General features: G+C 42.8%; 1 protein-coding gene across 1 annotated transcript in view; it reads left to right on the plus strand.

The window, feature by feature from the left end:
- ppip5k2 (diphosphoinositol pentakisphosphate kinase 2) overlaps nt 1-21040 on the plus strand; it is a 159086-nt gene that overhangs the window by 57898 nt on the left and 80148 nt on the right. Inside the window, exons 13-16 of the mRNA XM_067982914.1 lie at nt 829-938; nt 13592-13677; nt 14607-14732; nt 19234-19355. Coding sequence (XP_067839015.1) covers nt 829-938; nt 13592-13677; nt 14607-14732; nt 19234-19355 — 444 coding nt within the window. The remainder of the gene's footprint in view (nt 1-828; nt 939-13591; nt 13678-14606; nt 14733-19233; nt 19356-21040) is intronic.

A 21040-nucleotide genomic window follows, 5' to 3' on the forward strand; every position in this document is an offset into this window, starting at 1 on the left:
AAAACACTCAAAGTAAATCATTTATGCAGTTTGAGTTATTTTACACATTTAAAAGAATCATTAAGCCATAAAAATGGTTCAGGAGAGATTTGTTTCTTTAGTTAATCTCTTTTCTAACCAGCAACAAAAAAAAAACCATGAACAGCTGTAACAAAACTATTCTCACAAGCTGCTTTTTTCTAAGTAGTTCATAACAGAAAAGCACAGTTGTAATATATTTATATAAATTCATCACCTTGCCTGAAATAAAAGCTTTGTGAATTCATTCTCCAATTTATTTCCAAGTCTTTTGGGAAAAGCAAAGAAACTCAAATGTTGACAGGATGACGTGACACACCCTTCTACCTTTCAACCCCTGTTGGGAAATTCTGAAAACTGCAAATGCTCAGAATGCACAGATGCTGTTCATAGCTATCTATCTCAGCTGTGTGGGGTAAAACAAAATCAAATTTTGAGAAGGCCTGAGGTCTTCAAGTTAAAAACTTTATTGAAGGCATTAAGTAACACAAAAGACAATTCAGTGGACAAACCTAGTCATGTTACCGTGAAATATAGAATTTTAAACTTTTGTTTAAATGCACTGCTCAGAGCATTGAACTGCAGTCACACACTGTCACATTAATGGGAAAATCCTACTAAAAAAGTAATGGAGCAGATGTGGTCAAAATTAATATTGGAAAAAAAACCATGAACACTTCAAATAGGATTATCGAATGGAGAGATGACAACATATATATAAATTATGTCTATGTGTGTCTGCATATGTATATGTGCAAAATGGAATCTGATTGAAGGCAGATGTAAAATATTTTTCCAATGACCTTTTAGGAAGTCTTGGATATTGCAAGACATCTTTTGGCAGAACTGGGCCAGAATAATGATTCAGAAATAGAGGAAAGTAAAGCAAAACTTGAACAACTGAAATCGGTGCTTGAGATGTGAGTACAAGTGTCACAGAAACTGCACTCTACGATAAGTGAGAATAATACCCGTTTGTACAAAAATGAAATGCTCGCTAGAACATGATTTGTTTAATGTCATTATCTGTAATATTGTTCTGTCCGATAGACAATGATCACTTTCTGCACTGGTTGTATAGTGTTTGTTTTTCCCATTAACATCATTATAGTACTAAAAACTCAGCAAGTCAGGTATCTATGGAGAAAGAAACAGAGTTAACGTTTCAGGTTGATGACCTTTCGTCAGAACTGGAAGAATCTTACTACAATTGTACAGGGTTTTGGTGAGACCTCACCTGGAGTACTGCGTACAGTTTTGGTCTCCTTATCTAAGGAAGGATATACTTGCCTTGGAGGCGGTACAACGAAGGTTCACTAGATTAATTCTTGGGATGAGAGGGTTGTCCTATGAGGAGAGATTGAGTAGAATGGGTCTATATTCTCCGGAGTTTAGAAGAATGAGAGGTGATCTCATTGAAACATATAAAATTCTAAGAGGGCTTGACAGAGTGGATGCTGAGAGATTGTTTCCCCTGGTTGGAAAGTCTAGAACTAGAGTGCATGGTAGCAGGATATGGGGTTGGCCATTTAATTTCTTCACTCAGAGGATTGTGAATCTTTGGAATTCTCTACCCCAGACGGCTGTGGCTGCTGAGTCATTGAGTATATTCAAGGCTGAGATAGATAGATGTTTGGATTCTAGGAGAATCAAGGGATATGAGGATCTGGCAGGAAAGTGGAGTTGAGGTTGAAGAACAGCCATGATCTTATTGAATGGCAGAGCAGGCTCGTGGGCCATAAGATCTACTCCTGCTCCTATTTCTTTTATTCTTAAGTTGACAGTTAAATAGTTTTTAAGTAAGTACAGAGCCAGGGAAAGTAGGGGAGGGGTGGCAAGGACAAAAGGGAAGGTCTCTGATAGGGTAGAGGGCAGGAGTGATTAAATGATAAAAGGGATGATGACACAAGACAAGGAGGGTAGTAATGGGACAAGTAAAGAAACAGGATGGGTCTAGAGGAGCTGTAAATGGCAGCATCAGAACCATTACCAGCACCTGCTGTCCGTAAAAATGGGAGTCGAGGTTATGATCTGAAGTTAGAAATCAGCGTTGAGTCCAGAAGGTTGTAAAGAGTCTACTCGAAAGATGAAGTGCTGTTCCTGAAGCTTCCATTGAGCTTCACTGGAACAGTGCAAGAAGCCAAGGTCGGAATGGGACGGGGAATTGAAATAGCAAGCGACCGGCAGGTCATTATAGTACTGTCAGTTGGTGTCTTTAAATTGTTACATGAAGTTTTTAGTGTTCCATTTCACTGGATTGAAAGCTGACCCCGATGTCAGGGTAAGCAATTCACTTTAGAATAGCCCTAGACTTCTGTCCCCAGTGTCAGCATCAAGCACTCTCATGTCAGGGATAACATGATGTGGAGATGCCGGTGATGGACTGGGGTTGACAATTGTAAACAATTTTACAACACCAAGTTATAGTCCAACAAATTTATTTTAAATTCCACAAGCTTTCGGAGGCTTCCTCCTTCCTCCTGCCTCCTTCCTCCTTCCACACCATTCACCTGAGGAAGGAGGAAGCCTCCGAAAGCTTGTGGAATTTAAAATAAATTTGTTGGACTATAACTTGGTGTTGTAAAATTGTTTACAAGGGATAACATGGTCATTGCAGAGTGTTGAGGTGTCTCTATTCTGCCCCAGCAACATGTCTCTGTCCCAACCTCATGAGCACCTCCTACAGCACTAGTTTGACACTTCTGAATTTCTTAGTGCAAATTGGCAACAAATTTGCCCACTAAGAATAAGACTGCCCAAAGTCATTTCATGTAGGACGCTTACAGTTGACAAATCGAAGAGACTTTCATTTCATCAATCTGGGCTGAAGTTGAACCACTTGAAGTCTAAGCCATTACACCATCCAGTCCTGTGTCTTAGAATTTAAGCGTTGAACTAAACACATTGTCTTAATTAGATGGCTGTAAGATCATTTTAGACATAATTATTCCACCAGTAGCCAATATAATACGTGTTTAAAAATCTTGCTTCTAGTGTGCATTTGTAGGATGTGGCAGAGTGTCACACACACACACATTTTGTGTGATAGTCATAAAAAGGCAATTGATTATAGTTAACTGAATAATGCTGATTGTCTTAAATATGACCTAACAGGTAAAAAAAGCCACCAATGAAGAACTAGCGAGAAGCAAAAAAAGTTAACGGGCAAGCAGCAGAAGGATAATTAGTAATATTGCTCAAACTATTTTTTGAAAGTGATTTCAGCCACCATGTTGGTTTCCCAGTAACCTGAGGCAGTAGTATTGAAAATAAAATAGATAACATAGAATCATGGAATGGTTACAGCACAGAAGGAGGCCATTCGGCCCTCTAGCCCGTGCTGGCTCTTTGTAAGAGCAATCCAGTTAGTCCCATTCCCCCGCTCTTTCCCCATAGCCCTGCAAATTTTATCCTTTCGCGTATTTATCCGATTCTTTTTTGAAAGTCACCATTGAATCTGCTTCCACCACCCTTTCAGGCAGCACATTCCAGATCATAATTACTCGCTGTGTAAAAAAGTTTTTCCTCATGTTGCTTTAATATAAACACTTTAAAGAATTAAATAATTCACAGAAATCATTAGAATTGCCTATTTTGTGTTTGAAATCTGTACAATGTTGTTTCCCTCAATAGACTCAAGGACACAGGAGAATGGAGTAAGACGTTCAGCCCCTCAAGCCTGTTTCGCCATTCAATCAGATCATGACTGATCTGTACCTCAACCTCATTTAGTTGTCGTTGCTCCATATCCCTTAATACCCTTCTGTAACAAAAATCTATTGATCTCAGTCTTTGAAAATTTCAGTTGATCCACAACCTACTGGGGAGAGAGTTCCAGATTTCCACCACGCTTTGTGTGAGAAAATGGTTCCTGATTTCACTCATAAATAGCCTTGCTTTAATTTTAAGCTTATGCCCCCTTGTTCTGGATTCCTCAACCAGAGGAAATAGTTTCCCTGCATCATTTTAAAGATCTCCATTAGATTACCCTTCAGCCTTCCAATCTCAAGAGGATACAAACCAAGTCTAATATAAAGGATATGATAACAGGACACTTAGAAAATATCAATGGGATTAGACAAAGTCAACATGGATTTATGAAAGGGAAATTGTGTTTGACAAACCTACTGGAGTTTTTTGAGGATGTAACTGGTAGAATAGATAAAGGAGAACCAGTGGATGTGGTTTATTTGGATTTTCAGAAGGCCTTTGATAAAGTCCCATATAAGAGGTTAGTATGCAAAATTAAAGCACATGGGATTCGGTCTAATATACTGACATGGATTGAAAAATGGTCAACAGACAGGAAACAGAGTAGGAATAAATGGGTCTTTTTCGGGGTGGCAGGCAGTGACTAGTGGGGTACTGCAGGGATCAGTGCTTGGGCCCCAGCTATTCACAATATATATCAATGGTTTGGATGAGGGAACCAAATGTAATATTTCCAAATTTGCTGATGACACAAAACTAGGTGGGATTGTGAGTTGTGAGGAGGATGCAAAGAGGCTTCAAGGCGATTTAGGCAAGTTGAGTGAGTGGGCAAATACATGGCAGATGCAGTATAATGTGGATAAATGTGAAGATATTCACTTTGGATGGAAACCAGAAAGGCAGAGTATTATTTAAATGGTGATAGATTGAGAAATGTACAAAGGGACCTGGGTGTCCTTGTACACCAGTCACTGAAAACAAACATGCAGGTGCAGCAAGCAGTTAGGAAGGCAAATGGTACGTTGGCCTTCATTGCAAGAGGATTTGAGTACAGGAGCAAGGATGTCTTACTGCAGTTATACAGGGCTTTGGTGAGACCACACCTGGAGTATTGTGTGCAGTTTTGGTCTCCTTATCTTAAGAAAAGATATACTTGACATCGAGGGAGTGCAGCAGAGGTTCACCAGAATGATTCCTGGGATGGCAGGACTGCCGTATGAGGAGAGATTGGGTCGACTAGTGTTTAGAAGAATGAGAGGGGATCTTATTGAATAAAATTCTATAAATTCGTATAAAATTCTGACAGGGCTAGACAGACTGGATGCAGGGAGGATGTTTTCCCTGGCTTGGGGGGTCTAGAACGAGGGATCACAGTCTCAGGATACGGGGTGGAACATTTAGGACTGAGATGAGGAGAAATTTCTTCACTCGGAGGGTGGCGAACCTGTGGAATTTTCTACCACAGAAGGCTGTGGAGGCCAAGTCACTAAATATATTTAAGAAGGAACTAGATAGATTTCTGGTCACAGAAGGCATTAATGGGTATGGGGAGAGAGCGGGAATATGGTATTGAGATAGAGGATCGGCCATGATTACATTGTAAACAATTTTACAACACCAAGTTATAGTCCAGCAATTTTATTTTAAATTCACAAGCTTTCGGAGATTTTCTCCTTCCTCAGGCAAATGTTTCAAGAGCTCCTTGAAGCCTACGCATTTATACATATTGAACAATACATGGTGTTTACAGACTGCCCCTGCAACTGCCCGTTGCCAAGGCAATCACCGTGTTCAGACAGAGAGGTGTCACCTGCAGAACCCCCGAATACACATTCAACAAAAAAACAAACAGGGAAAAAAAACAGAGAAAAAAAACACAGAGAGAGGCAGAAACATCCGGAAGGCAGAGAGAGCCAGCAAATGACCCATTATATTAAAAACAGATAACATTTGTTCGCTGGTGGGGTAACGTGTAGCGTGACATGAACCCAAGATCCCGGTTGAGGCCGTCCTCATGGGTGCGGAACTTGGCTATCAATTTCTGCTCGACGATTTTGCGTTGTCGTGTGTCTCGAAGGCCGCCTTGGAGTACGCTTACCCGAAGGTCGGTGGATGAATGTCCATGACTGCTGAAGTGTTCCCCGACTGGGAGGGAACCCTCCTGTTTGGCGATTGTTGCGCGGTGTCCGTTCATCCGTTGTCGCAGCGTCTGCATGGTCTCGCCAATGTACCATGCTCTGGGGCATCCTTTCCTGCAACGTATGAGGTAGACAACGTTGGCCGAGTCACAGGAGTATGAACCATGCACCTGGTGGGTGGTGTCATCTCGTGTGATGGTGGTATCTGTGTCGATGATCTGGCATGTCTTGCAGAGGTTACCGTGGCAGGGTTGTGTGGTGTCGTGGACGCTGTTCTCTTGAAAGCTAGGTAGTTTGCTGCGAACGATGGTCTGTTTGAGGTTGGGTGGCTGTTTAAAGGCGAGTAGTGGAGGTGTGGGGATGGCCATAGCGAGGTGTTTGTCCTCATTGATGACATGTTGAAGGCTGCGGAGAACATGGCGTAGTTTCTCCGCTCCGGGGAAGTACTGGACGACAAAGGGTACTCTGTTGGTTGCGTCCCGTGTTAGTCTCCTGAGGAGGTCTATGCGATTTTTTGCTGTGGCCCGTCGGAACTGTCGATCGATGAGTCGAGCGTCATATCCCGTTCTTACTAGGGCGTCTTTCAGCGTCTGTAGGTGTCCATCGCGTTCCTCCTCGTCTGAGCAGACCCTGTGTATTCGCAGGGCCTGTCCATAGGGGATGGCCTCTTTGACGTGGTTAGGGTGGAAGCTGGAAAAGTGGAGCATCGTGAGGTTGTCCGTGGGCTTGCGGTAGAGTGAGGTGCTGAGGTGCCCGTCTTTGATGGAGATTCGTGTGTCCAAGAAAGAAACTGATTCTGAGGAGTAGTCCATGGTGAGCTTGATGGTGGGATGGAACTTGTTGATGTTATCGTGTAGTCTCTTTAGTGATTCCTTGCCGTGGGTCCATAGAAAGAAAATGTCGTCGATGTATCTGGTGTATAGTGTTGGTTGGAGGTCTTGTGCAGTGAAGAAGTCCTGCTCGAACTTGTGCATGAAAATGTTGGCGTATTGGGGTGCGAATTTGGTCCCCATGGCTGTTCCGTGTGTTTGGGTAAAGAACTGGTTATCGAAGGTGAAGACATTGTGATCCAGGATGAAGCGGATGAGTTGTAGGATGGCTTCCGGAGATTGGCTGTTGTTGGTGTTGAGTATTGATGCTGTCGCAGCGATGCCGTCATCGTGGGGGATACTGGTGTATAGTGCCGAGACGTCCATCGTGGTGAGAAGTGTTCCTGGTTCAACTGGTCCGTGGGTACTGAGTTTTTGTAGGAAGTCTGTAGTGTCACGACAGAAGCTGGGGGTTCCCTGTACGATGGGTTTCAGGATGCCCTCGATGTATCCAGAGAGGTTCTCACACAGGGTTCCGTTGCCTGATACGATGGGACGTCCGGGTGTGTTGGCTTTGTGTATCTTTGGGAGGCAGTAGAAGTCTCCCACGCGGGGATTACGTGGGATGAGAATGCGTAGGATGCTTTGAAGGTCTGGATCGAAGGTCTTGATCAGTTTGTTGAGCTGGTGGGTGTGTTCTTTGGTCGGATCTGCGGGTAACCGTCTGTAGTGTTCCTGGTTGTCCAGTTGTCGGTATGCTTCTTTGCAATAGTCTGTTCTGTTCTGTATGACTATGGCTCCTCCTTTGTCCGCTAGTTTGATGACGATGTTGCGGTTGGTCTTGAGAGCGTTGATGGCGTTGCGTTGTGCTCGGGTGACATTCTGGACTGTCTTCTGAGTGCGGCTGATGAATCTGGCATTGACGCATTTCCTGACAGCTTGAGCATACATGTCCAGCTGAGGGCAGCGACCCTCCGGAGGAGTCCAGTTTGACTCTTTCCTCTTCGGTTGCTGTACCGCGGATCCCTCTGTCTGCTGTTCCGGATCGTCGATTGTCTCATTGGGTTCGCTGCTGAAATCTTGGGGTTTGTGGTAGAATTCCCGGAGCCTCATTCTCCTGATGAATTCCTCTGTGTCCGCCGCGAGACTAGTGGGGTCCATTTTGGTACCCCACTACCAAAATGGACCCCACTAGTCTCGCGGCGGACACAGAGGAATTCATCAGGAGAATGAGGCTCTGGGAATTCTACCACAAACCCCAAGATTTCAGCAGCGAACCCAATGAGACAATCGACGATCCGGAACAGCAGACAGAGGGATCCGCGGTACAGCAACCGAAGAGGAAAGAGTCAAACTGGACTCCTCCGGAGGGTCGCTGCCCTCAGCTGGACATGTATGCTCAAGCTGTCAGGAAATGCGTCAATGCCAGATTCATCAGCCGCACTCAGAAGACAGTCCAGAATGTCACCCGAGCACAACGCAACGCCATCAACGCTCTCAAGACCAACCGCAACATCGTCATCAAACTAGCGGACAAAGGAGGAGCCATAGTCATACAGAACAGAACAGACTATTGCAAAGAAGCATACCGACAACTGGACAACCAGGAACACTACAGACGGTTACCCGCAGATCCGACCAAAGAACACACCCACCAGCTCAACAAACTGATCAAGACCTTCGATCCAGACCTTCAAAGCATCCTACGCATTCTCATCCCACGTAATCCCCGCGTGGGAGACTTCTACTGCCTCCCAAAGATACACAAAGCCAACACACCCGGACGTCCCATCGTATCAGGCAACGGAACCCTGTGTGAGAACCTCTCTGGATACATCGAGGGCATCCTGAAACCCATCGTACAGGGAACCCCCAGCTTCTGTCGTGACACTACAGACTTCCTACAAAAACTCAGTACCCACGGACCAGTTGAACCAGGAACACTTCTCACCACGATGGACGTCTCGGCACTATACACCAGTATCCCCCACGATGACGGCATCGCTGCGACAGCATCAATACTCAACACCAACAACAGCCAATCTCCGGAAGCCATCCTACAACTCATCCGCTTCATCCTGGATCACAATGTCTTCACCTTCGATAACCAGTTCTTTACCCAAACACACGGAACAGCCATGGGGACCAAATTCGCACCCCAATACGCCAACATTTTCATGCACAAGTTCGAGCAGGACTTCTTCACTGCACAAGACCTCCAACCAACACTATACACCAGATACATCGACGACATTTTCTTTCTATGGACCCACGGCAAGGAATCACTAAAGAGACTACACGATAACATCAACAAGTTCCATCCCACCATCAAGCTCACCATGGACTACTCCTCAGAATCAGTTTCTTTCTTGGACACACGAATCTCCATCAAAGACGGGCACCTCAGCACCTCACTCTACCGCAAGCCCACGGACAACCTCACGATGCTCCACTTTTCCAGCTTCCACCCTAACCACGTCAAAGAGGCCATCCCCTATGGACAGGCCCTGCGAATACACAGGGTCTGCTCAGACGAGGAGGAACGCGATGGACACCTACAGACGCTGAAAGACGCCCTAGTAAGAACGGGATATGACGCTCGACTCATCGATCGACAGTTCCGACGGGCCACAGCAAAAAATCGCATAGACCTCCTCAGGAGACTAACACGGGACGCAACCAACAGAGTACCCTTTGTCGTCCAGTACTTCCCCGGAGCGGAGAAACTACGCCATGTTCTCCGCAGCCTTCAACATGTCATCAATGAGGACAAACACCTCGCTATGGCCATCCCCACACCTCCACTACTCGCCTTTAAACAGCCACCCAACCTCAAACAGACCATCGTTCGCAGCAAACTACCTAGCTTTCAAGAGAACAGCGTCCACGACACCACACAACCCTGCCACGGTAACCTCTGCAAGACATGCCAGATCATCGACACAGATACCACCATCACACGAGATGACACCACCCACCAGGTGCATGGTTCATACTCCTGTGACTCGGCCAACGTTGTCTACCTCATACGTTGCAGGAAAGGATGCCCCAGAGCATGGTACATTGGCGAGACCATGCAGACGCTGCGACAACGGATGAACGGACACCGCGCAACAATCGCCAAACAGGAGGGTTCCCTCCCAGTCGGGGAACACTTCAGCAGTCATGGACATTCATCCACCGACCTTCGGGTAAGCGTACTCCAAGGCGGCCTTCGAGACACACGACAACGCAAAATCGTCGAGCAGAAATTGATAGCCAAGTTCCGCACCCATGAGGACGGCCTCAACCGGGATCTTGGGTTCATGTCACGCTACACGTTACCCCACCAGCGAACAAATGTTATCTGTTTTTAATATAATGGGTCATTTGCTGGCTCTCTCTGCCTTCCGGATGTTTCTGCCTCTCTCTGTGTTTTTTTTCTCTGTTTTTTTTCCCTGTTTGTTTTTTTGTTGAATGTGTATTCGGGGGTTCTGCAGGTGACACCTCTCTGTCTGAACACGGTGATTGCCTTGGCAAGGGGCAGTCTGTAAACACCATGTATTGTTCAATATGTATAAATGCGTAGGCTTCAAGGAGCTCTTGAAACATTTGCCTGAGGAAGGAGAAAATCTCCGAAAGCTTGTGAATTTAAAATAAAATTGCTGGACTATAACTTGGTGTTGTAAAATTGTTTACAATTGTCAACCCCAGTCCATCACCGGCATCTCCACATCATGATTACATTGAATGGCGGAGCAGGCTCGAAGGGCCAAATGGCCTACTCCTGCTCCTATTTTCTATGTTTCTATGTGTATGTAACCTGTCCTCATAATTTAACCCTTTAAGGCCTGGTATTGTTCTGGTGAATCTGTGCTGTACTCCCTCGAAGGCCAGTATATTTTTCCTGAGGTTCAGTGCCCAAAACTGAATGCAGTACTACAGATGGTGTCTGACCAAAGCTTTGTAAAACTGAAGCATTACTTCCTCACTTTTGTATTACAACCCCTTTGAGGTAAAGGCCAACATTCTATTGACCTTTTTGTACCTGTGCACTAGCTTTTAGTGATCTGTGCATATGGACACCCAAATCCTTTTGCTCCTCCACAGCTCCTCGTCTCTCACAATTATGAAAATATTCCGATTTGTCTTTCTTGGTCCAAAGTGGATGACCTTACACTTAGAACATGGCACTTCATCTGCCATAGTTTTGCCCACTCACCTTAGTCTATCTGTACCCTGCTACCATCTACACAACCTGCTGCGCCTCCTAACTTAGTGTCATCTGCAAACTTGGATATACGACTCTCTATTCCTTCATCCAAGTTATTAATATATATGGTGAAAAGCTGAGGCCCCCGTACAGATCCCTGGGGAACATTACCTGTCACATCCTGCCAATCAGAGAATGTCCCCTTTATCCCTACTCTCTGTCTCATACCTCCCAAACAATTACCAACCTATGTCACAAGACTACCTCCAATTTAGTGTGCTCATATTTTTGCTGCTAATCTCTTTTGTGGAATCTTATCAAATAGCCTTCTGGAAGTCCATACAGAAAACATCCAGAGTCACTCGCCTATCCACCATGCTAGTGACTGCCTCAAAAATTCAACTAGGTTAGTCAGACATGAACTACACTTCACAAATCCGTGCTGACACTCTTTGATCAGCTCATACTTGTCCAAGTTTTCAGTCAATCTGTCCCTGAAGTTAGATCCCAGTAACTTCCGCACAACTGATGTTAAACTGGTCTACAGTTATCTGCTTTCTCCCTCCCTTCTTAAATAATGAAGTGACATTTGCAAATTTCCAATCCAAATGTACAATCCCTGAATCTGGAGAGCTTTGGAAAATTACGACTAATGCATCTTCAATTAACTCACCAATTTCTTTTAACACTCTGGGTGGAAACCACCAGATCCTGGAGATTTGTCTATCTCAAGTCCTATTATTTTCTCCATTACCATCTTTTTACTTACTAAGTCCGCTAAGTTCTTCCCCTTGACTTACGTTTAGGTTTTCTTGGACTGCTAGTGTTTTGTTCTCTTCCTCTAATGTGAAAATGGATACAAAGTACACATTTAACAAGTCTGTCATTTCCTTATTGTCCATTATAGACTTGCCTGCTTGTCTTTATAGGGCCCAGATTCCACTTTACCATTATCTTTCTCAATATATTTATAAAAACATTTGCTGTTAGCTTTGATATCTCTTGCAAGTTTTTTTTCCATATTCCCTTTTTGCACTTTCTTTGTGTCTTCTCTCTGGGACTTGAAATCTGCTACATTCCCAAAGTTTTCAATGTATTCTCCGTTGAAATGGAAGCCTAATTAGTCAACTAAGAATGTACCAATGATGCTCTGTATTTCCAGTAGACTGCAGCTCCCAGAATCTACACGAAGGCTGTTATCTTCTGCTGAAACTGGACCAGATACGGGGCTCAAACAAGAAGTCACGCTACACTCTCAATGGCTAGTTGCTGCTCATTTTTTTAAAAAAAGCTCGATACAAACATCTCTTTTGAGGGGAGGGAATAAAACTGGAATTTTTTTAATGATTGAAGTCAAAACTAACCATTTGTAGTTTAGAAACAGTTCAATCTCAACAAAAAGGTAAATGGTACTTGTGTAATTCAGTGAAGTAATATGTGTTAGGCATATGGAGAATGGAAATGAACAGGTGAAATAGTTACAAGATAAAAGGAGAGATGTGCAGAGAGACGAGAAGAGAAAGTGGCAAAAAACATAACAACTAACTGCAGTGTCAACAACTAGAGCAAGTGTGCAAGAGGCACACAGAGCGGGAAAGAGTTCAGAACAAAACTTGAAAAACAAACGGGCAGGGATACGGAAAGAACTGAGTACACAAGCAGACAGTTACAGGAAGATGTATTTGAAATTTTAAAGAACTATGGGCGTTCAATAAATAATACTATTAACATTGGAATAAATATATGTAGATTATATTTTTTGATGCTGCCTTACTATGAGCATTGCCATGGGAGATCCACTGAAGGATTGTTAGGACATGGAATACCCTGCAAGGAACCGTGGTGGAAATAGAAATCAGAATAGTTTTTAAAAAGAAAATAGATAACAATTTGAAAAAGAAAACTTTAAAACGATATTGGGGAAGGCAGGAGAATGGGACCAAGTGGATATCTCTTTGAGGGTGCTACATAGACGCAATGGGTCGAATGGTAGTCTTCTGTGCAGTATAATTCCATTTCATATCATCAGAGAATATAAAATACGGAACATAGGCCGTGTGCTCAAAAACGGACTTCACCCAATTGCCTTTCGATCTTCTGTGGGATGTGACCAACCACAATTGTAACGTCTCAAGAAGATAAACTTTCCTTTCAGTTAACTGAGTGAAATTCCAGGTTGTAATCTTATCTAGGACATGGAATACCTTACGAGGGACCATGGTGGAAGCGGAATTCAGAATAGCTTTTAAAAAGGAAGTGAAAAACATATTTGAAACAGAAATCTTTAAAAAGGTAAATGGGACTAAGTGGCTAGTTCTTTGAAAGCTTGCACAGACGCCAACACCCCTCCAAGAACTCTGCATTCCTCCAACTCTGGCCTTTTGTGCATCCTCCACTTCCGTCGTCCCACATTTGGTGACCATGCCTTTAGCTGTCTAGGCCTTAAGCTCTGGAATTCCCTCCCTAAACCTCTCTGCTTCTCTCTTCTTTAAGACTCTTCTTAAAACCTACCTCTTTCACCGAGCTTTTGGTCGCCTGTCCCAATGTCTTCTTTGGCTCAGTGTCAATTTCTGTCTTATTGCGCTCCTTTGAAGAGTCTTTGGACGTTTTCCTACATTAAAGGTGATGTATAAATGCAAGTTGTTGTATAATGCAATCTTTTCAGCTGCCTTCCAAGACATCAACTAAATTTTTTGCTATATTTTTTAATTATATGTTAACAGGTATGGGCATTTTTCTGGAATAAATCGTAAAGTTCAGTTAACATACCTGCCTCTTGGATGTCCAAAGACCTCAAGTGAAGAAGATGGTAGGCTTTTAAGTGTATTTTTTTTGTTTTTTGTTTTTCTTTATTTCTTCTTGGATTTCTGAAGGTACTTAAACTGGCATTGTTTAAATACTGAGTGTGAATTTCTTTATATTGCTGACTACACATTTAAAGAAACAGTTTGCATAAGGCAGCATTTATTAATGGTTGAATATCTATAATTAGCAATCTGACATTTATTTTGCAAAATTGAAGTCTCTGCCATTTAGATAAGCCATAATTTCAAGAGAAAGGGTACATTTTTTGATGCTGATGGGCTGAGAGAACTGTAAGTGCATTCTCATCCACCTGTAGTCTGATTCTGTTTCCCAGGTGCTGTCCTATTGCAAAAGCACTGTATAACATGCTGCTCAAATGGTAGGGGCTTCAATTTAAGTGTCAGCCTTGGCTAATGTAAACAATCTTACAACACCAAGTTATAGTCCAACAATTTTATTTGAAATCACAAGCCTTGGCTAAGTGGTAGCACTGTTGCCTCTGAGTCAAAAGGTTGTGGGTTCAAGGCCCACTCCAGAGACTTGAGCACATAATCGAGGCTGACACTTCAGTGCAGTATTGAAGGAGTTCTCCACTGTTGGAGGTGCCGTCTTTTGGATGAGACATTAAACTGAGGCTCTGCTTGCCCTCTCAGGTGGACTTAAAAGATCCCATGTGCTATTCGAAGAAGAGCAGGGTAGTTCATCCTGGTGTCCCGGCCAATATTTATCCTTCAACCAACATCACTAAAAGCACATTATTTGGTCATTTTCTCATTTCTGTTTGTGGGACTCTGATGTGTGCAAATTGGCTACACTTCAAAAGTACTTCATTGGCTGTAAAGCGCTTTGGGGCGTCCTGAGGTCGTGAAAGGTGCTACATAAATGCAAGTTCTTTCTTGCTCCTAATAATTCTAAATTACCTATTACTAACAGACAACAAGAAGGAGGAGCCTTCACTACTGCTGGTATTAAAGTGGGGCGGAGAACTGACTCCAGCAGGCAGGGTCCAAGCTGAAGAGCTAGGTCGTGCTTTCAGGTGTATGTATCCAGGAGGACAAGGTAAAACAACAAGAAAAACATTTATGTTTCCTAACATATTTACCACTAACAACTACTTATGCTCTGGCTCTGTCCCTGTGACTTTCAAAACAACTATCATCGTTCCCTTTTTAAAAAAAAAATCATAATTCAGACTGATTTCCCAACTTTCCTTGTTCATGTTCACAGCAAAGTGCAGTTTTCATAAACAGATCCGTGGGTACTGTAAATGGGGATTAACAGTTATCCTTATCCTAGAGACCTTTTTGAAGTTTGAATGTAATGTGGGTGTCTTTTTACTCTGTGGATTGCACAACGCCACAGTGTGGTTGAAGCAGGGGAACTGCAAAATCGGGAAAGCCAGCAGCGCTTATAACTACAAGCAGGGTTTTGACACCCCAAATGAAAGTGCTTACCGACATAACAGTGACTGCACTGCAAAAGTAATTCATTGGTTGTAAATCATTTTCGGACATCCTGAGGTGTGATAATGCTATATAGATGCACGTGCTTTCTTTTCTCACTAGGCATGCAAAGCGTGCTTTTAAATCAATTTTTACCTTTTGGGCAGGTAGAATGTGAACTGCTGAATTCCAGCATTTGGATGGGTTTTGTTTTCTTTTAACACCCAAGTTGCAAATTGCTTGGTCCCAGGAACAACCCTTAGTGGCCATTATGCATCTGCAAGCTTCACATGCATCCATTATTTCCAAGACACAGGATGATGCAATTAACAGGTAATGACATCCCTCCAGGGAGAGATAACTATCACAGAAATGTATACATTTCTAGACAATATTCCTGTATTGTTTTAGTCTAAGCATCAAGATACAAATTCTTTTCCGAATGTAACTAATGAGTCCCATTTAATATATTGGCCTATCAAAAATTTATTTCAGAAAAAATAGCAGAGACTTGAAGAAAGATGGAGCTCAGCTTCCTTCACACCTATATCAAATTTGTTTCCAAGACCATTTTCTTTCACCTTTGCAATGTTGCTTGCTTAGATACACCTATTCCCTCTGCAGCTGATAAAATGCCAAATCAGTGTCTTCATCACCTCAAGGATTGACTTTTCCATTGTTGTTCTCACTCCAACCAATTCAAAATTTCACGGCCTTATCATCTCCTGTGCAGAGTCCTGCACACCCATCCTTCCATTCCAAGCTTCTTGTGAATCAGCAAATCAACTTCAGGATCCTCGTCCTTGTCTTCAAACCTTTCCATGATCACACTTCTTCATACCTGAGCAATCTTCTGTAGTCATATGTCCTTATCTGGACTCTAGGCCTCTGACACCAGATTACGGGTTGTGTTCTCTGGCTTTTGATAGTGGAGTAAATACAGCAATCATTTGGTCACTAAGCCCTGACTTCCGGAATTCTGTCTTGCTGCTTCCCTCCCTGTCTTCAAAAAGCTAATAATTCTCCTTTTTTTTTTGTCTTTTGGTTTCATCATTTCACTCCTGCCTCCTCACTCATTCTAATTTTCCTGGTCGGTGTCAAGATTTTTTGGCTTGCAAAGTGTTTGAGAAGTTTTCTTTTTAGTGAGGCGAAGTATACAAATGCAAGATATTTTATTTCCATTCTGAATTATCTAGAACCATAGATGTATGTACCACAGAAGGAGGCCTTTTAGCCCATCATGTCTGTGCCAGCTTTTTGCTAGAGCAATCCAAAACTATTAGCACTGCCTTGTTCCCTCCCCATAGCCTTGTATCTTCCTGTTTTAAATGTTGTCTACTCTTCCCTTTAAAGATATAGCCCCTGAAAATCCACAGTGCAGTACATGTCTGCATAAGTGCTGAGGGGCACCCACCTAGTACCTCCACTGAAGGTCCTGGGGAAGTTCCTTAATTATCATGCCATGGTTGGTGCCCATGCCACACGGGGCATGTCTAGGACACCCACTATTACCATAAGGATGGAAACTTCACTGATGATGGCTGCCTGGCAGGGGATGGGTCAGGGAGGATTTTCAGGGCCGCAATGTTCTCTGTCTTAATTATTACCTGTGGCAAAGCATTCTATACACAGTGTGCAACTTCTCCTAACCTTTCTCACCTCACTCTAGTGACAATTGTAAATTGATGACACTTGTAACTGACTCCCCAACATGATGAAATGGTCTTTCCCTATTTTCGCGGTCAACTCTCCTTAATTTTAAAGACTTCAGGCTTGAAAACCCGAGATGCCTCTCCATCGGATTTCCCGGGACCAGACAATTTGTATAATGTCAGCTGGTGCCTACAGCAGTATTGGCATATCATGGGTGTCTGCTGGATTACAAAGTACCTGCCGGGCTAAGAGACAGTTTGTTTCCAGTTTCTCGGCAAATATGATGGCTGAAGAAGGTGCATTGTCCAGGGAGAGACAGCGGGGCCCAGCACGAGGGAGGTTGATGGTGCAATGAAGGCTGCAAGCAAGAGAGGGTAACCCAGGACCGCCAGAAACCTAAGAGGGGTTGAGGGGAGGGGGGACGAGAGAGAGAGGAAGAGGAGAGAGGAAAGAGGAAAGGAGTGGGCGGAGGAGATGGAGCAGGTGGGAGGTAAGGGGCCAGAAGAGGGGAACAGGAGATGGGGACACTTGAGTAGGAGATGGGAAGATGTTTGGCCTGAGTGGAATGCAGGTGATGAAGGCAGGAAAGAGGAAGAAATGTTTGGCTGGAGGCTGGAGATTTTAAAATTCTGGTGTGGGGCTGAGTTTGAGTACCTATTTATTTAAACGTAGTGAAGGTTGGAAGCAGGCCTGAACAAACATGAGCGGGACCAAAGCAGCGATTAGGCAGGCAGGCAAGCTGAACTTTGGCCCGTATAGCCGAGGGAGTGGCTGATGGTAACGTGTGCAGAGAGGGGCATAGGGAGCAGTGATGGGGTAACGGCTAAGCAGCTGGTCGGCCCATTCTCAGCTGCCCCCAAGTCCAATCCTGGGAACAGTGACAACCAAGAACAGGCCCGCTGTCAACCCGGTGGCAGGAGTAACTGGAAGCCTGATGGCTTATAAGATAGAATCATAGGTTACAGCATGGAAGGAGGCCACTCAGCCCATCGAGTCCGTGCTGGCTCTATGCAAGAGCAATCCAGCTAGCCCCACTCCTCCACCCTATCCCTGTAGCCCTGCAAATTTTTTCCTTTCAAGTACTTATCCAGTATGATAGAACCAGTTCCCTTTTGATAGATATTACAAGATTCTGAGAGGGCTTGACAGGATAGATGCTGAGAGGTTGTTTCCCCTGGCTGGAGAGTCTAGAACTAGGGGACATAGTCTCAGGATAAGGGGTCAGCCATTTAGGACTGAGATGAGGAGGAATTTCTTCACACGGGGTTGTGAATCTTTGGAATTCTCTACCCCAACGGGCTGAGGATGCTGAGTTGTTGAATAGCTTCAAGGCTGAGATCGCTAGATTTTTGGACTCCAGGAGAATCAAGGGATTTGGGATCTGGCAGGAAAGTGGAGTTGAGGTCAAAGATCAGCCATGAGCTTATTGAATGGTGGAGCAGGCTCGAGGTGCCATATGGCCTTCTCCTGCTACTATTTCTTATGTTCTTATGTTCTGGCATAGAATGGTGCCATGACTACAGAAGGAAATTAAATCTTGGAACTGAATTCTTCTAACACCTATAAGAAATAAATAATCTATTAATAAATAAAAATAAAAGCAGCATATGATTCAAGCAAACTTATCTAAGGGGTGAAATCACTTTGAGAAGAACCAAGATCGCATCAGAGCTGGGCGAAGCAGCACTGAAAGTTTGCTTACGGAGCCATCCAGTGGCTAGATTGTGTAATTGAAGAGTGGCAAGTTTACATAGGTGATACTCATACAGAAAGTGTGACAAAAATATAACACCAGGGAGTCAAGTGGTGCAAACAGGAATTGTGCAAGGATGTAAGATTTTTATTTTACTGTTTTTGCTCAATCCTGTAACAAGTAAGGAAAATTGAAGCTTCCAATGTTCAGCACAACAACTTGCATTAATATAGTGCTTTTAATGTAGAAAATGTCTCAAGGTGCTTTACAGGGGTGGGGAAACAACAAAAAAGGGCTGCTTTCCTAGAGGAAAATTGTCGAGATGGATAGATCCATTAAGAGTGTAAGTAATTCACAGTTCTGCTTCCCAATGTTTATCAGTCCCGTGAAAGGTTGATATCTTGTTCACATTCAGTAAATCTAAAGTTGCTGTTTTAGGAGTGGAAAAATGTCTTTAAAGTTCGTGGTTAGCAACCTATAGAAATTAAATGGCTGTTTTAACCCACTTGTCTGACAACAGTCCATTTCAAATACAAAATGCCAAATACTCAACATTATCAATAGAATAAATTTTTATGTGAGCTTATGGTAAGTACTGAACTAGTGTAATATACATATTGTCTGCTGGTCTAAATAATGTACAGTAGGTTGTGTTGGGTTTTTAATTCTTCTGTCATACATTTTGGTCATATTTAGAAAGCGTTCAATATTTAACACTTCTAGATTCTTCCAGCCTTGGTTTCTGCATTTCATATTTTATATATTGTTTCAGGAGATTATGCAGGATTTCCAGGTTGTGGTTTGCTTCGCTTGCATAGTACGTATCGGCATGATCTAAAGATCTATGCATCAGATGAAGGGAGAGTTCAGATGACAGCAGCAGCCTTTGCTAAGGTTTGAAATCTCGAGAATTTTATTATGTGTTTATACCTTCACGCACCAATATATGTAAAACTGTATTACTGGATAGTACAAGAAGTTATTTTGGTTTGGCTGATGTCTTCCAGAAATAATTTCTGAGAACAATATTTTCCTTAATACTTTTTAATACGTTTCTGATCTTGAACCCATTCACCAACCTGATGTGTTAATAATACTACTACTATAAACTCATCAAATAATTTAATGTGGAAATACTCAGCAGGTCAGGCAGCATCTGTGGAGAGAGAAACAGAGTTAACTTTTCAGGTCAATGACCTTTCATCAGACCATTGACCTGAAACGTTAACTTGGTTTCTCTTCTCCACAGATGCTGCCTGACCTGCTGAGTATTTTCAGCATTTTCTGTTTTTATTTCAGATTTCCAGCATCTACAGTATTTTGCTTTTGAAATAATTTAATCTGATGGGTATGTCAGTCATGTTCAAACTGGGCATTTTATTGAGATCCATAGAACATTATTATACAAGATTTCAAAGATACATCCAGATGAGGAAGGCCATTCAGTCCATTATAACTCATACATCTGGGAAAAAAACTATAGTTTCTTCCTTTTTTTCCTCCTAATGGTTTTGCTTTGCACTTTGCTAAAGTTTTGTCATATAATTCTGGAGTTAGGTTTCTGAGGCAACTTTAGAGTGAAACAATCAAGACTCCGTTTTCCAGAGAGTCTGACTGCACTTTGCCTTGAAGTCAGGTTAGGCCCATACTCTGGCTATAAATGACAATTATAGTGAAACTGCTTTGACTGATGCTAACATTGTACGGTAAAAGCATCTACAAAAGACTGCATATTTTGCCACCGTCCTCCTATACAGAAGTCTATTCGAAGGGCAAATAATAATTTGTGAGAAGAACCTCTTGACACAGATCCTAAATATCTCCAATTTGAATCTGTGCTCTCCTCCTACTTTCATGGCATACCTTGAAGTCATGTTTCAGTTTTTGTCTGTCTCTCCCTCTTTCCCCTCCCCGCCCGCCCCCCAAAAGAAAATAATTTTCTCCAGCTGTCTCCTTTCAAAGTTGAAACACCCAAATTATATCAATGTTTCTTAATATTGTTCTCTGACACCAGGGATCAGACTTGTACAGATTTCTTCTGTTTTCAACGAGATCCATGTCAGCCCATGGTACACATCAAATTAAAAGATCACAACTGGTGGTATAATAGCCATTGTAATTGCTGATTTAAAACAGTACACTGTGGGTATAGTTGGGTTGTTGTTGATCCTTCCGAGAATAAAATTTGAATGGTTGACTGAAGTCAACTTTTCTGAATCTTCACCAGATCTGTTTTGTTAAGTGAAATGTGCCAAAATATTCTGCACCAGTGGTGTCAGTCAGCAGGCTATTCAGTAAGCTGAGTTGGCCTTTGCTGACCCAGAGCCTTTGTTTTGGATTGTGGGTGAACACAGTTGACTGATTCTATTGTGTGTTTATATTGAAACTATATGAGCATCTGTAGAATAAGATCTGAATGAACGGATTAAATATGTAGCCATATCTGCCATGATGGCAAAATTAGTGATGTTATTTAGTCAATAAAGATTTCTAGTTGATTGGCATAGTCCTTAAAAAAAAAAGTAAAGTAATATGAGCCGCATGTTCTCAAAGTGCACTGTTGAAACAACTCTGATCAG

The sequence above is a fragment of the Heptranchias perlo genome, chromosome 4 (genome assembly GCF_035084215.1).
Source record: "Heptranchias perlo isolate sHepPer1 chromosome 4, sHepPer1.hap1, whole genome shotgun sequence".
NCBI lineage: Eukaryota > Metazoa > Chordata > Chondrichthyes > Hexanchiformes > Hexanchidae > Heptranchias > Heptranchias perlo.